We start from the raw sequence: 13,491 nt of genomic DNA on the forward strand, positions 1-13,491 counted from the left end.
AAATTAATGCAGTGCACTTCTCCACCTTTAATTTATATACAGTTCTTTTATTTTGTGACAATACAGTGCAACTGGCACCTCTAAAAAGTTAAAAAGTAGATTATAAGCCCTGTCCCACAGTACGAATTCATTCCAAGAGCTCTCCCGAGTTTGCCCTGATTCGAACTCTGAGATTTACGGTAATGGCCACTCGTCGGTACTCGGGGCTCTCGTGGACATTTTTCAACATGTTCAAAAATCTTCATGAGTCTTCCCGTGCTTACTTGCCGTTAGCGAGTCTTCCCGAGTACCTGCCGTTAGTGCTAAGAGACGTTCCCGAGCTCCGACGTACCCGCTATGTTCATTCTCTGTGCTTACCACGAGTTTGATTTGATTTTAAACTCGGGAGAGCTCTTGGAATGAACTCGTACCGTGGGACAGGGCTTTTAAATTGGTGATTTTATACTTTTTAGTTATTAGTTTATTAAATTAGCTGATTGGTCACATATTCAGATGAGATGAGGGGGATATATTGATTAAAACATTGTTGATATATGTAACTTGATTTTTAATTGATATATATGCCTACCGGCACTTTTTGGTCCTTGAAATAAAAGCACAGGTTATAGTTAAGAATAAAAACATGTACTTAAGTATCGTGCATGTCTTGGGCTGGGAGATTACAACCTTCACGTGGTCCGCCCTGTTTCACTGAATGCAATCAACCCGGCGTGCATAAACAAATAAGATCAAATAGAACAAGTTGTTCTGCAACTTTAGGCTGTGCACGCCATAGGCAAGAGGAAGAAGTGCATGTTTTGTATTCAAAGACTTCCTTTTTTTTTTTTTTTTTTTTTTTTTATTAGAAGTTAATACAGCACAAAACAATACAGTGGAACCTAATTTTAGGTGCCAACTATGTAATACCGTAATCCATTCTATGTACAACCTCTAGTTTTATGTTATAAGAAGGAAGTAAGCAGGACAAGAGAAAGAAAACAATAGAAAGGGGAAAAAGTGGAAAAAATAGATGGTAGAGAGTAGAAAAACGTGAAGTGTGTATATAAAAAATAAAAAAAGGAAGAGAGAAAGTGGAAAGTAGAAATAGAAGAGAAGGCCCCTTAAAAGAGAATTTTTCAAATCTGTATTCGGAGATGTAGATCTATCCGCGTCATGAACTGAAATCAGCAATCCTTACGGTACCGCTGCGTCACATGATTCCAAAAAGTCGATGAAAGGAGACCAACTCCTTAAGAATTGGTCATATTTATCTATTAGTCAGAGTCTCATTTCTTCAAGGCGTGCTATGTCCATCATATTCCTAATCCACATTTTAACAGTTGGTGTGGTTGTATTTTTCCAAAATTTAAGTATCAATTTCTTTCCAATTATTAACCCATAATTTAAAAAAAACATTTTGATCTTTATTTAAATTGGTATCTTCTCCTATTATTCCAAATATAATCCATTCCGTTTTGGGTTCTATTCTTGACTTGAAAATCTTTGTAAATATATCAAATATATCACTCCAAAATTTATTCAACTTTGTACATCCTACAAATGAATGTGTTATATTAGCGTTTTGAAACAGACATTTATCGCATCTGGGAGAGACGTTTGGATAAAATTTATTCAACCTCGTTTTTGAATAATATAGTCTATGTAATAATTTGAATTGAATTAAATTATGTCTTGCATTAATAGAACAGTTATGTGTATTCATCAAATACTTTTCCCATCTATCCTTCGAGATCTTTATCATTAGCTCTTGTTCCCAATCTTCCCTTAATGCTTCTGTTGAGGGTGATTCTCTATTTAATATATTATTATAAAAGTATGATATTAATTTTTGTGAATCAGCCTTAATATTCATTGCTTCTTCTAAAGGATCTAAAAATATAGTTTGAAATCTATGTGTATATTTCTTCATAAAGTCGCATACCTGTATATATTTAAAATATTGATTATCCTTCAATTTAAATTTTAATTTTAATTGTTGAAATGATAACAGTTTGCCCACTTCATACATATCCCCTACTTTTCTAATCCCCAGTCTATCCCATTGTTGATATGTGTTGTCGATGAGAGAAGGTTTGAATGCGGGGTTGTTCAATAGTGGGGTTAGTACTGATAAATTATTTAATTTCAAGGATACTTTTATTTGTTTCCAAATTCTTATTATATTGTGAATAATTGGGTTCTTCTTATATATTATACTATTCAATTTTATCGGTGAGAGCAGGATCGTTCCTATATCGTGCAGATAGCACTCCTCTTTCTCCATTCTTACCACTCCAACTGCTGAGTGGAACTATCCAGCCAGTATATTATGTTCTTAATATGCACTGCCCAGTAGTAATATATAAAGTTAGGTAATGATAAACCCCCAACTTCTTTAGATTTGCACAAATGCTTTCGTTGAATTCTATGTGTTCTGTAGTCCCATATAAAATTAGTGATAGTGGAATCTAATTTTTTGAAAAAATATTTTGGAATATATATTGGGATCGCTTGAAACAAATATATTAATTGTGGTAAGAAAGTCATTTTTATAGCGTTAATTCTACCTATCATTGAGAGCGGAAGCGTTTTCCAAAATTTAATCGTATCATTCAGTTTATTTAATAGTGGTATAAAATTGGCACTAAATAATGATTTGTGTCTTCTCATAATTTGAATACCCAGGTACTTGAATTTTTCTGTTGCAATTTTGAAGGGGAATTTTAGTAAGTGTCTCGAATCCTGTGGTTTTAAAGACATAATTTCGCTTTTATTCCAATTTATTCTATATCCTGAAAAAGAGCCGAATTCCTCAATTAGTGTTAATAAGGTGGGTATACTCGTTTGTGTATTAGTAATATATAAAAGGATATCATCAGCGTATAATGAAATTTTATTCTTTGAGTCCTTGCTGTTATATCCGTGAATATTCGGGTGATTTCTAATCCTTTCGGCCAGCGGTTCTATCATAAGGGCAAATAGCAATGGTGATAAGGCACACCCTTGCCTATTACCCCTTGATAAGTAAAATTTTGGAGATAGCGTATTGTTAGTTAATATTCTTGCCGTAGGTCTATCATAAAGTAGTTTAATCCATCTAATAAAATTCTCTCCCATATTAAATTTTTGTAGTACCTTGTATAAATACTGCCATTCTACTTGATCAAATGCCTTCTCTGCATCCAACGTGACCACTGAGATATCTTCATTGTCCTCATTATGAGAGTACATTATATTAAAAAGCCTTCTCAAATTATTAAATGATTGTCTTTTGGGTATAAATCCCGTTTGATCCGTATTTATTAAATTGTTAATATAATTATTTAGCCTTCTAGCTAGAATCTTTGCTAAAATTTTCTGATCCGTATTTAGAAGTGATATAGCTCTATAAGAACCAGGTTCATCTAAATCTTTATCTTTTTTTGGTATAAGCGTTATTGTAGCTTCTGCTAGGGTTTCTGGTAGTTTATTTTCAGTATAAGCCTGCGTGTATAAATTAAATAATCTTGGTACAATTGACTCCTGAAATCTTTTATAAAATTCATTACTAAAGCCATCTGGTCCTGGGGTCTTCCCATTTTTCAATGAGTTTATTATTTGTTTTATTTCTTCACTATTAATCTGTGCTCCTAATTGCTCTTGTTCTAAACTATCCAATTTTGGGAGCTTGCAATTATCTAAAAAATTTGTAATTTTACTTACATCTGTCTTTATTTTGGATGTGTATAAATTATGATAAAATTGGGCAAACCTCTTATTAATATCCTTAGGCAATGTTAGAAACTCACCATTGTCCGATTTAATTTTTGTAATAGTTTTTTCCTTTTCTCGTTGCTTCAGTTGCCTCGCAAGCAGTTTATGTGGCTTATCCCCAAATTCGAAGTGTGCTTGTTTTGTAATTTGGAATAATCTTATTACTCTAGCCGATAGTATTCTATTGACTTTATATTTCAATAAAGTTATCTTATTATGTTTATTTATGGTTGGGTCAGTTGCATTGTCCAGTTCTAGTAATTTTATTTTCTGTTCTATCCGCTGAAGTTCTCTTTTATTTTCCTTATTTTGAAAACTTTGGTAAGAGATTATGACACCGCGAATATATGCCTTGAAGGTTTCCCATAATAGCAGTGCAGAAATACCCGGTGTGTCATTTATTTCGAAAAAAAGTTTTGTTTGTTCTTTTATATACTCATAACCCTGCGGGTTATTTAATATGTGTGCATTGAACCTCCAAAAAGGCTTTATACTCGGCATTCCCTCAATTTTAAGTATAAAAGTCAATGGTGAGTGATCAGAAATAATACTGTTATGATATGATGGTTTATTCGTATACGGGATCAATTTTGTGTCCAGTAAGAAATAGTATTCAAAGACTTCCTTATTGCCATTTTCCTGTCTTCTCATTGTAAATGCTTACATACACATTTATGATGTACATTTATAATGCCTGTTTAAGAAAGAACTGCAGATGCTGGAAAAATCGAAGGTAGACAAAAATGCCAGTGAAACTCAGCTGGTGAGACAGCATCTATGGAGTGAAGGAACAGGTGACGTTTCGGGTCGAGACCTTCAGACTGGGGGGGGGGGGGGGGGAGAAGAAAGGAAGGAAGGCGGAGAGGATGAAATGTTTAAGAACTGCAGATGCTGGAAAAATCCGCCCCTTCCTTTCTTCCAGCCCCCCCCCACCCCCACATCAGTCTGAAGAAGGGTCTCAACCCGAAACGTCACCTATTCCTTTGTTCCATAGATGCTGCCTCACCCGATGAGTTTCTCCAGCATTTCTGCCTACCTTTTATAATGTCCGTGTTCACTGGACTTGGTCAAGGTGCACTTGCAGGCTCTGACCACTAGACATCACTATTTTACCAAAGGTTACACAAAAAAGCTGGAGAAACTCAGCGGGTGCAGCAGCATCTATGGAGCGAAGGAAATAGGCAACGTTTCGGGCCGAAACCCTTCTTCAGACAGAGCAACGTTTCGGCCCGAAACGTTGCCTATTTCCTTCGCTTCATAGATGCTGCTGCACCCGCTGAGTTTCTCCAGCTTTTTTGTGTAACCTTCGATTCTCCAGCATCTGCAGTTCCCTCTTAAACACTATTTTACCAAATGCAGGCAAGTGGGACGAGTGTAGATGGAGCACATTGGTCGCTGTAGGGACTGTTTCTACACTGTATCACTCTGTGACTCTGGATGCCACTATGACACTTCGTGTCCTTCTCCAACATTTAATGAATTGGGACAAGCTGGTGACCCACCTTCTTGAACTGGCATAATCCTTCTGCAGTCCTCACTGTTGTGTTGTGTCTTTTTAAAATTGCTGTTTTTTTTTCTAATATGTAAATACTGATTCTGTTCTATTCTGTTCCGTAGTTTTTGCACAATCCGCAGGCATTGCCACGTTCATTTCACTGCACATCTTGTATGTGTATGTGACAAATAAAGTTGACTTGACGACTTGATATAACCACTACAAGGAGATCTAGGACTTCAACCCAAGAGAGAGCTAGATAGGGCTCTTAAAGATAGCGGAGTCAGGGGATATGGGGAGAACGCAGGAACGGGGTACTGATTGGGGATGATCAGCCATGATCACATTGAATGGCGGTGCTGGCTCAAGGGGCCGAATGGCCTACTCCTGCACCTATTGTCTATTGTCTATAACAAAGGAACTGTGGTATATTTCCAAATCAGGATAGTGTGTGTGTGTGACTTGGAGGAGAACCTGAAGGTTCATTTGTGGTGATTATATATGAATTTTTTAGTTGTCAAATATTGACTACATATTGTATTTATTTTGCACAGCCTGTCATGAATGGGGAAACTCACCAACTGGATCAATGGGAGCAAGCAACAACGTCCAGTTCCCAAACCCCCAGCCCAAATCCCACTCAAAGTGGAACTGATAGCACCGCAGGTAAGGACACAAGCATGGATGGTTTCATTTTGCACCCTGTGCAGATTTCTTGTGCTGCAGTCATTATAGACATACAACACATACAGGCCCTGCGGACCAACGCATAAATGCCAAGATGCCCCATCCACATTCGTCCCATTTGGCCCGTATCCCGCTAAACCTTTCCTATCCATGTACCTGTCATAATGTCCTCTAAATGTTGTTATGGTACCTGCCTGAATTACCTTATCTGGCTAGACACAAAATGCTGGAGTAACTCAGCGGGTGAGGCAGCATCTATGGAGAGAAGGAATGGGTGACGTTTCGGGTCGAGACCCTTCTTCAGACTGATGTTGGGGAGGGGGCGGGACAAAGATAAAAAAATAGGCGGAGACTAGTAGGAGAACTAGTGGGAGAACTGGGAAGGGGTGGGTGAGGAGAGAGAAAGCAAGGGGCTATCTGAAGTTAGAGAAATCAACGTTCATACCACTGGGGTGTAAACTACCCAAGCGAAATATGAAATGCTGATCCTCCAATTTGTCCTGGACTTCACTCTGGCATTGGAGGCCCAGGACAGAAAGGTCAGATTGGGAATGGGAGGGGGAGTTGAAGTGCTGAGCCATCAGGAGATCAGGTAGGTTAAGGCGGACTGAGCGGAGGTGTTCAGCAAAACGATCGCCGAGCCTGTGCTTGTTCTCGCTGATGTAGAGAAGTTGACACCTGGGACAGCGGATACAGTAGATGAGGTTGGAGGAGTTGCATCTGGCTGCGTGATTCATATATCTACCACACTTTGTGTTGAGATAAAGTTAGGCCACTGCTCCCTGACACAAACGTCACCCATCCTTTTTCTCCACAGATGCTGCCTGACCCGCTGAGTTACTCCAGCACTCTGCGAAACGTCATCTATCCATGTTCTCCACAGATGCTGAGTTACTCCGGCATTTTGTGTCTAACCAGGGAATGGAAGTTGTAGGAGTGGCTGAACCAGAGTTTTTTTCCCCTTGGAAGAGGGACTAATGGTAGAGTTAATGGAGGGTTAAAACACCACGAGGGGTTGTATAGGTAGGGGCCTGTATCCCACAGGTGAGAGATCAATGGCCAAGAGGCATCAATTGAAAGTTATAAGGAGAAGCCCTGGAATGAAAGAAAGATTATGACACTGAAGGAAACGACGTTATTGCTAGTCAAAAAATAGATACTCAACCTAACTCCCTCTTCCAACACATGGTCCACATACCCGCAGGTCATAGTCACACAGCACGGAGACAGGCCCTTCGGCCCTACTTGTCCATGCCGACCAAGATGCCCCATCTACACTAGTCTCACCTGCCCGTGTTTGGCCCATATCTCTCTAAACCTTTCCTACCCATGTACCTGTCTAAATGTCTTTTAAATGTAGTTATAGTACCTGCCTTGGTTACTTTCTGTATCAGCTCGCTCCATATACACTTCACCCTCGGGTTCCTGTTCATTCTTTCCCCTCGCCTCTGTCCCCAGTGTCCTGATTCCCCTACTCTGGGTGAAAGGTCACAGCCCTCCCAGTACACATCCTTTAAATGTATGAGATTTGTTCCACACTCGGTACAAATATTGAACCTAATTTTCTCCTATTATAATCTATTTTCCAATTATTTATGTCTGTTCTCCCTGGGGTTTTTTTTTTTACCTCTGACATCTGTGTATTTTTAAAGATAGCAACTTTAATTTGAACAACAAGGTTTCTAGTGTTACTGATTACATTTTAGAAAAAGACTTTGCTGTTGTTTGACCTATTTAATGTCCACAGGACAGGATACAATTACACAATAGAGGCAAAACAGAATTCTTGAAAACACAACCTTGATGAAGATTCAGTCGAGTTTTTATACCTGTTCGATATTCTGTGCATTGTGGTGGAATGCAAATAAGTTGATGATGTACATTATTCATGAGTAAGACTGTAATTAATGAATGTGTGGTGAGGCCGGAGAGAGAGGAGCAATTGTTGATGAGCGTTTTAATTAGCGTGAAACCTCTATCCGAGTTGAATTGCTGTTGGATCATTTATTATGTCCATTAGCGGAAGGAACTCACAGTGAAGCACTACTTTAGCAACTCAGCAGAATTATGTAAGCAAAACTCACAAATCTCTTTCTGATTATTGACTCTTTTTGTAATTTCCTGTACCCTAGTGACCAGTAGCAGCAACATTGTAATTCTGTGGTCTAAGACAGTGCTAATATTTTTGTGTTTCTTTGTCAATTCTGACTGTAACCATATTCATTATTCAGTGAGAATAACACATCCAGTGGGTTTTTTTGTGACAGCCTCTACGTAGTTAAACTTGGCTTGGTAATTTTTTTTTTTGTGTTTATACTATATTAATAAATATAACTTTTTCCCCAAGGTGGAATAAAGTTATTTCCTCTAGTTTTCGACATTTCCACCCTGGTGGAATGATGATGTTATTAATAATAATAATAATAATAAATGTTATTTATGGGCGCCTTTCAATAGTCAAGGACACCTTACAAAAATTTAGCAGGTAGAGGAAAAACATGTAAGGGGAATGAAATAAATAGTAGAGACATGACTAGTACACAAAGTAAAGACAGAATTCAATTCAAAACACTATATGAGGCAATTAATGCACAGATGAAAAGGAAGGGGGACGTGGGGCTAAGGATAGGCAGAGGTGAAGAGATGGGTCTTGAGGCGGGACTGGAAGATGGTGAGGGACACGGAATTGTGGATCAGTTGGGGGAGGGAGTTCCAGAGCCTGGGAGCTGCCCTGGAGAAGGCTCTGTCCCTAAAACTGCGGAGGTTGGACTTGTGGATGGAGAGGAGACCGGCTGATGTGGATCTGAGGGACCGTGAGGGTTGGTAGGGGGAGAGGAGGTCAGTGAGATATGGGGGGGGGCAGATGGTGGAGGGCTTTGTAGGTGAGGACCAGGATTTTGTAGGTGATCCGGTGGGAGATGGGAAACCAGTGAAGTTGTTTGAGGACTGGAGTGATGTGATGTGACTATATTGATATAGTATACCGCAAAAATCTACCGAAACTGAGATTAACTTATTAACACACCTTAAAGCTAAGGTGAGAAGGGCAAAGTTTAAAGATGGAACACACAGCCAGGGCTGCTGTTAGAGATAGATATGACAGTGGGATTTAAGAAGCTTTTGTTGGGCACTTGGATATGCAAGAGACAATAGACAATAGGTGCAGGAGTGGGCCATTCGGCCCTTCGCGCCAGCACTTCGAGCTACCTCTAGCATGTCCAAACCCTTAATAATCATATATGTTTCAATAAGATCCCCTCTCATCCTTCTAAACACCAGAGGATACAAGTCCAGCTGCTCCATTCTCTCAGCATATGACAGTCCCGCCATCCCGGGAATTAACCTTGTAAACCTATGCTGCACTCCCTCAATAGCAAGAATGTCCTTCCTCAAATTAGGGGACCAAAACTGCACACAATACTCCAGGTGTGGTCTCAGTAGGGCCCTGTACAACTGCAGAAGGACCTCTTTGCTCCTATACTCAACTCCTCTCGTTATAAAGGCCAACATGCTATTCGCTTTATTCACTGCCTGCTGTAAGAGGGATATCAATCAAAAGTGGGCAGCGGAGATGAGTTAAACTTGGCTTCATGTTTGCACGGACATTGTAGCTGAAGGGACTGTTCCTGTGCTGTACTCTCTGTGTTTAATATGTTTATATTTTAACATGTGTTGATTTAATGCTTTTTAGTTTATAGTTTATTGAATTAATTTGTCACCAACTCAAAACTTGAGGGGGGATATATCAATGAAAACAACTGATTTTGTCTACCAAATGCACTGCAAAAAGCTAGTGAATAGTTCTAACTAATAATTATAATTTATTAACTGATAATTGAGAGAAAATTTAGCCGTTTAGAATATGTAAGAGAATATAATGAAGCACAGCTATTTTTGAGTTGTGTTAAGATCAATATATAAATATTGGGATCTGTCTTGGGATCGTTCTTCTTATCATGGAAACATAGACAAATAGGTGCAGGAGTAGGCCATTCGGCCCTTCTGGCCAGCTCCACCATTCAATATGATCATGGCTGATCATCCAATATCACCATCCCGTTCCTGCCTTTTTCCCCCATATCCTTTGATTCCGTTAGCCCCAAGAGCTAAATCTAACTCTCTTGAAATCATCCAGTGAATTGGCCTCCACTGCCTTCTGTGGCAGAGAATTCCACAGGTTTACAACTCTCTGGGTGAAAAGATTTTCCTCGTCTCAATCCTAAATGGCCTACCCCTTATTCCTAAACTGTGACCCCTGGTTCTGGACTCCCCCAACATCGGGAACATTTATCCCATTAATGTTGCACATCCATATTGCAAAGCTGGTGCAAAAAGATGGAAAGGCATCAGCAAAATGACCATTGGCATCAGGGGCACAAGAAACTGCAGATGCTGGAATCTTGTGCAAATAGCAAAGTGCTGGAGGAACTCGGGCCAGAAGAAGGGTCCCAACCCGCAAACACATCTGCCATTCCCCTCACAGATGCTGCCTGACCCTGCTGAGTTCCTCCAGGACTTGGTGTTTTCCACCAGTGCGATCTTTGAGTTTCTGAATTTCAGAGGAGACAACCTGATAACTCAATGTGTAAGAAGGAACTGCAGATGCTGGTTTAAACCAACAAGGTGGAGTAACTGAGCGGGACAGGCAGCATCTCTGGAGAGAAGCAATGGGTGACGTTTCGGGTTGAGACCCTTCTTCAGTCTGAAGACAGGTCTCGACCCGAAACGTCACCCATTCCTTCTCTCCAGAGATGCTGCCTGTCCCATCGAGTTACTCCAGCTTTTTGTGCCTACCTGATAACTCAAGTTTTAGTTTGCCTCCTCTTGCTTTAAGTAGATTCTCCTGTCTCTCTCAGATTCTGACATGGAGATTCTATCGAGTGAAAGCAGTCTAGGGAGGAAGCTTGATGATGGGAGGCCAAAGGGTAAATCGAGATGCCAAGAAGAAAGCGAAGAGGTGAGATTCCTTAAGTCTTGCATTTACCAAGTGTTTCCAGCGATGGCAGCATGCGTTTTACACAATAAAGCAAAATGCACTTGACATTTCAGTTATCATCTTAATCGTAAAGGTTGTTGCATGGCATATTGGTCAAGAAGTAATGAAATACCTGTTTGTAAACATGGAAAGAAGTGCTGTGTGTTTGCAAGAGCATTGTCAATTCAATTTTCCCAAAAATGACCTGGGAATTGTTGCACGATCTTATATGGTTGTTGCCTGCCATGCCCAACAAAGTCTTCGTTCTAGAATATATTTATTCTCGACACCAGATGGTTGCAAAAAATTGATGCAGATTGAAATAATGACCAATGATCAGTGCTTCTGGGGTAGTCTTCCTCATGTGTTTGCGACGGATTGAAAGATGGAGAATGTCATCTATTGTTCTGCGTCTGACGCAAACATTGCATTGTTACAGGGGTGAAACTTAACTGCAGGCTCCTGGCGGAAGTTTCAAAGCAGAGCAGTGACAATAAACTAATCTGAACCGAACCTGGGGAATGGTCACAATCATGTCCCGTGTGCTAGGACAAGACTCAGTATTTTTACGAACCTGATAGTTGAAAGGTACATATTGGTGCCAGAAAAGTAGCGACTCTTTCTGTACTTCCTCAGAAGAAAACTACTATTTTTACACTACAATCATTGGACGCATAGAGTGATATAGTATGGAAACAGGCCCTTTAGCCCAACTTGCCCACACCGGACAACATATCCCATCTACACTAGTCCTATTTGACAGCATTTTGTCCATTTCCCACCAAACCTGTCCTATCCAGGTACCTGTCTAACTGCTTCTTAAATGTTGGGATAGTCCCAGCCTCGACTACCTCCTCTGGCAGCTTGTTCCATACACCTACCACCCTTTGTGTGAAAAAGGTACCCCGCAGATTCCTATTAAATCTCTTTCCCTTCACCTTGAACCTATGTCCTCTGGTCCACAATTTACCTACTCTGGGGTTCCAAGGAATAGAGTCCCAGCCTACTCGACTTCTGCCTATAGTTCAGACCCTCTAGTCCTGGCAACATCCACGTAAATCTCTGTACCCTTTCCAGCGTGACATTAACACGGTGCCTTGAACCGAACACACGACTCTAAAAGTGTCCATATCAACGACGTATACAACTGCAACATGACCTTCCAACTTCTATACTCAATACTCTGGCTGATGAATGCCAATGTGCCAAAAGTCTTTTTGACCACCCGATCTACCTGCAACTCTACCTTCAGGCAGCTATGCACCTGCACTCCTAGATCCCTCTGCTCTACAACACTACCCAGTGCCAATAGACAATATGTGCAGGAGTAGGCCATTCAGCCCTTTGAGCCAGCACCGCCATTCAATGTGATCATGTCTGATCATCCCCAATCAGTACCCCATTCCTGCCTTCTCCCCATACCCCCTGATTCCACTATCTTTAAGAGCCCTATCTAGCTCTCTCTTGAAAGTATCCAGCGAACCGGCGTCCACCGTCCTCTGAGGCAGAGAATTCCACAGACTCACAACTCTCTGTGAGAAAAAGTGTTTCCTTGTCTCTGTTCTAAATGGCTTACCCCTTATTCTTAAAGCCCCACCATTCACTGTGTAGGTCCTGCCCATGTTGGACTTGTGTACTTATATATGGTTCTACTTATGTAAAGTACATGATTACTGGATTGTATGCAAAGTAAAGTATTTCACAGTATCTGGTGCATTTGACAATAAAGTACTATTGATATTGACTATTGAGCACAAGAAAATCTGTAGGTCAAGCTGCCTTGATTAGTTTTAGCATTGTTCATATTTGAAGCTCTCAACTTTATAATTTGGAAGTTACAGCAAAAGTCAAAAGCTGAACACGTTGTTCAAAAAGATATTTTAAAAGAAGGGAGTGAGTGTGGAATCACATGAGGTGAATCTGTGCAAGACCAAGAAAGTCCAACTTAAAATGTATTTAATGTTCAGAGAAAAAGAAACCAAGATGCGGTTTAAAACAGAAGATCATGGCATGATTACAGAAATGTGACTGTTGTTGAAGTATGTTGGTGATTATTTATATCTGAGTGTTTATCTTTCGGCAGTGACCAAAAGGGAGGGAGGGAAAATGGCTAACTCTTGAGTGGAATGATTGAAGTCCAAGCAAGTGGATTGATGCTGAGACACAACAAGGGGTATCTCTGTATATTATAGATCAGGGAGCAATGAAATGGAAATCGATAATGGAGACACTAGAGACTGCAAATGTTGGGATAGTTCCTGTCTCAACTGGAGACTGCAAATTCTGGAATCTGAAGCAGAACACAAAGTGCAGGATGGACTGTTGTGGGTCAGGCAGCATCTGTGGAGGGTCTGAAGATCAGTCTGAAGAAGGGTCTCGTCCTGAAACGTCACCCATTCCTTCTCTCCAGAGATGCTGCCTGTCCCGCTGAGTTACTCCAGCATTTTGTGTCTATCTGTGGAGGGATTGGACTCATGAAATTTTGGGCCACGACCCTACTTCAGATTGCTAGTCGGTCTGTCGTTAGTCTGTCAAATGGTCTCAGTGGGCTGAAGGGCCTGTCTGCACTGTATCTATGTATCTGCAAGATATTTTGTTTGGC

The 13,491-nt window shown here is 40.4% G+C and overlaps 1 protein-coding gene across 4 annotated transcripts in view; it reads left to right on the forward strand.

The window, feature by feature from the left end:
* Positions 1-13,491, forward strand: part of LOC129707543 (DNA (cytosine-5)-methyltransferase 3B-like) — a 98,414-nt gene that overhangs the window by 19,491 nt on the left and 65,432 nt on the right. For all 4 annotated transcript variants that reach the window (XM_055652673.1, XM_055652676.1, XM_055652675.1 and 1 more), the window contains 2 exons: positions 5,782-5,893; positions 10,771-10,871. In XM_055652673.1, the coding sequence (XP_055508648.1) occupies positions 5,782-5,893; positions 10,771-10,871 (213 nt within the window). The remainder of the gene's footprint in view (positions 1-5,781; positions 5,894-10,770; positions 10,872-13,491) is intronic.

Source organism: Leucoraja erinacea, chromosome 21 (assembly GCF_028641065.1).
Source record: "Leucoraja erinacea ecotype New England chromosome 21, Leri_hhj_1, whole genome shotgun sequence".
NCBI lineage: Eukaryota > Metazoa > Chordata > Chondrichthyes > Rajiformes > Rajidae > Leucoraja > Leucoraja erinaceus.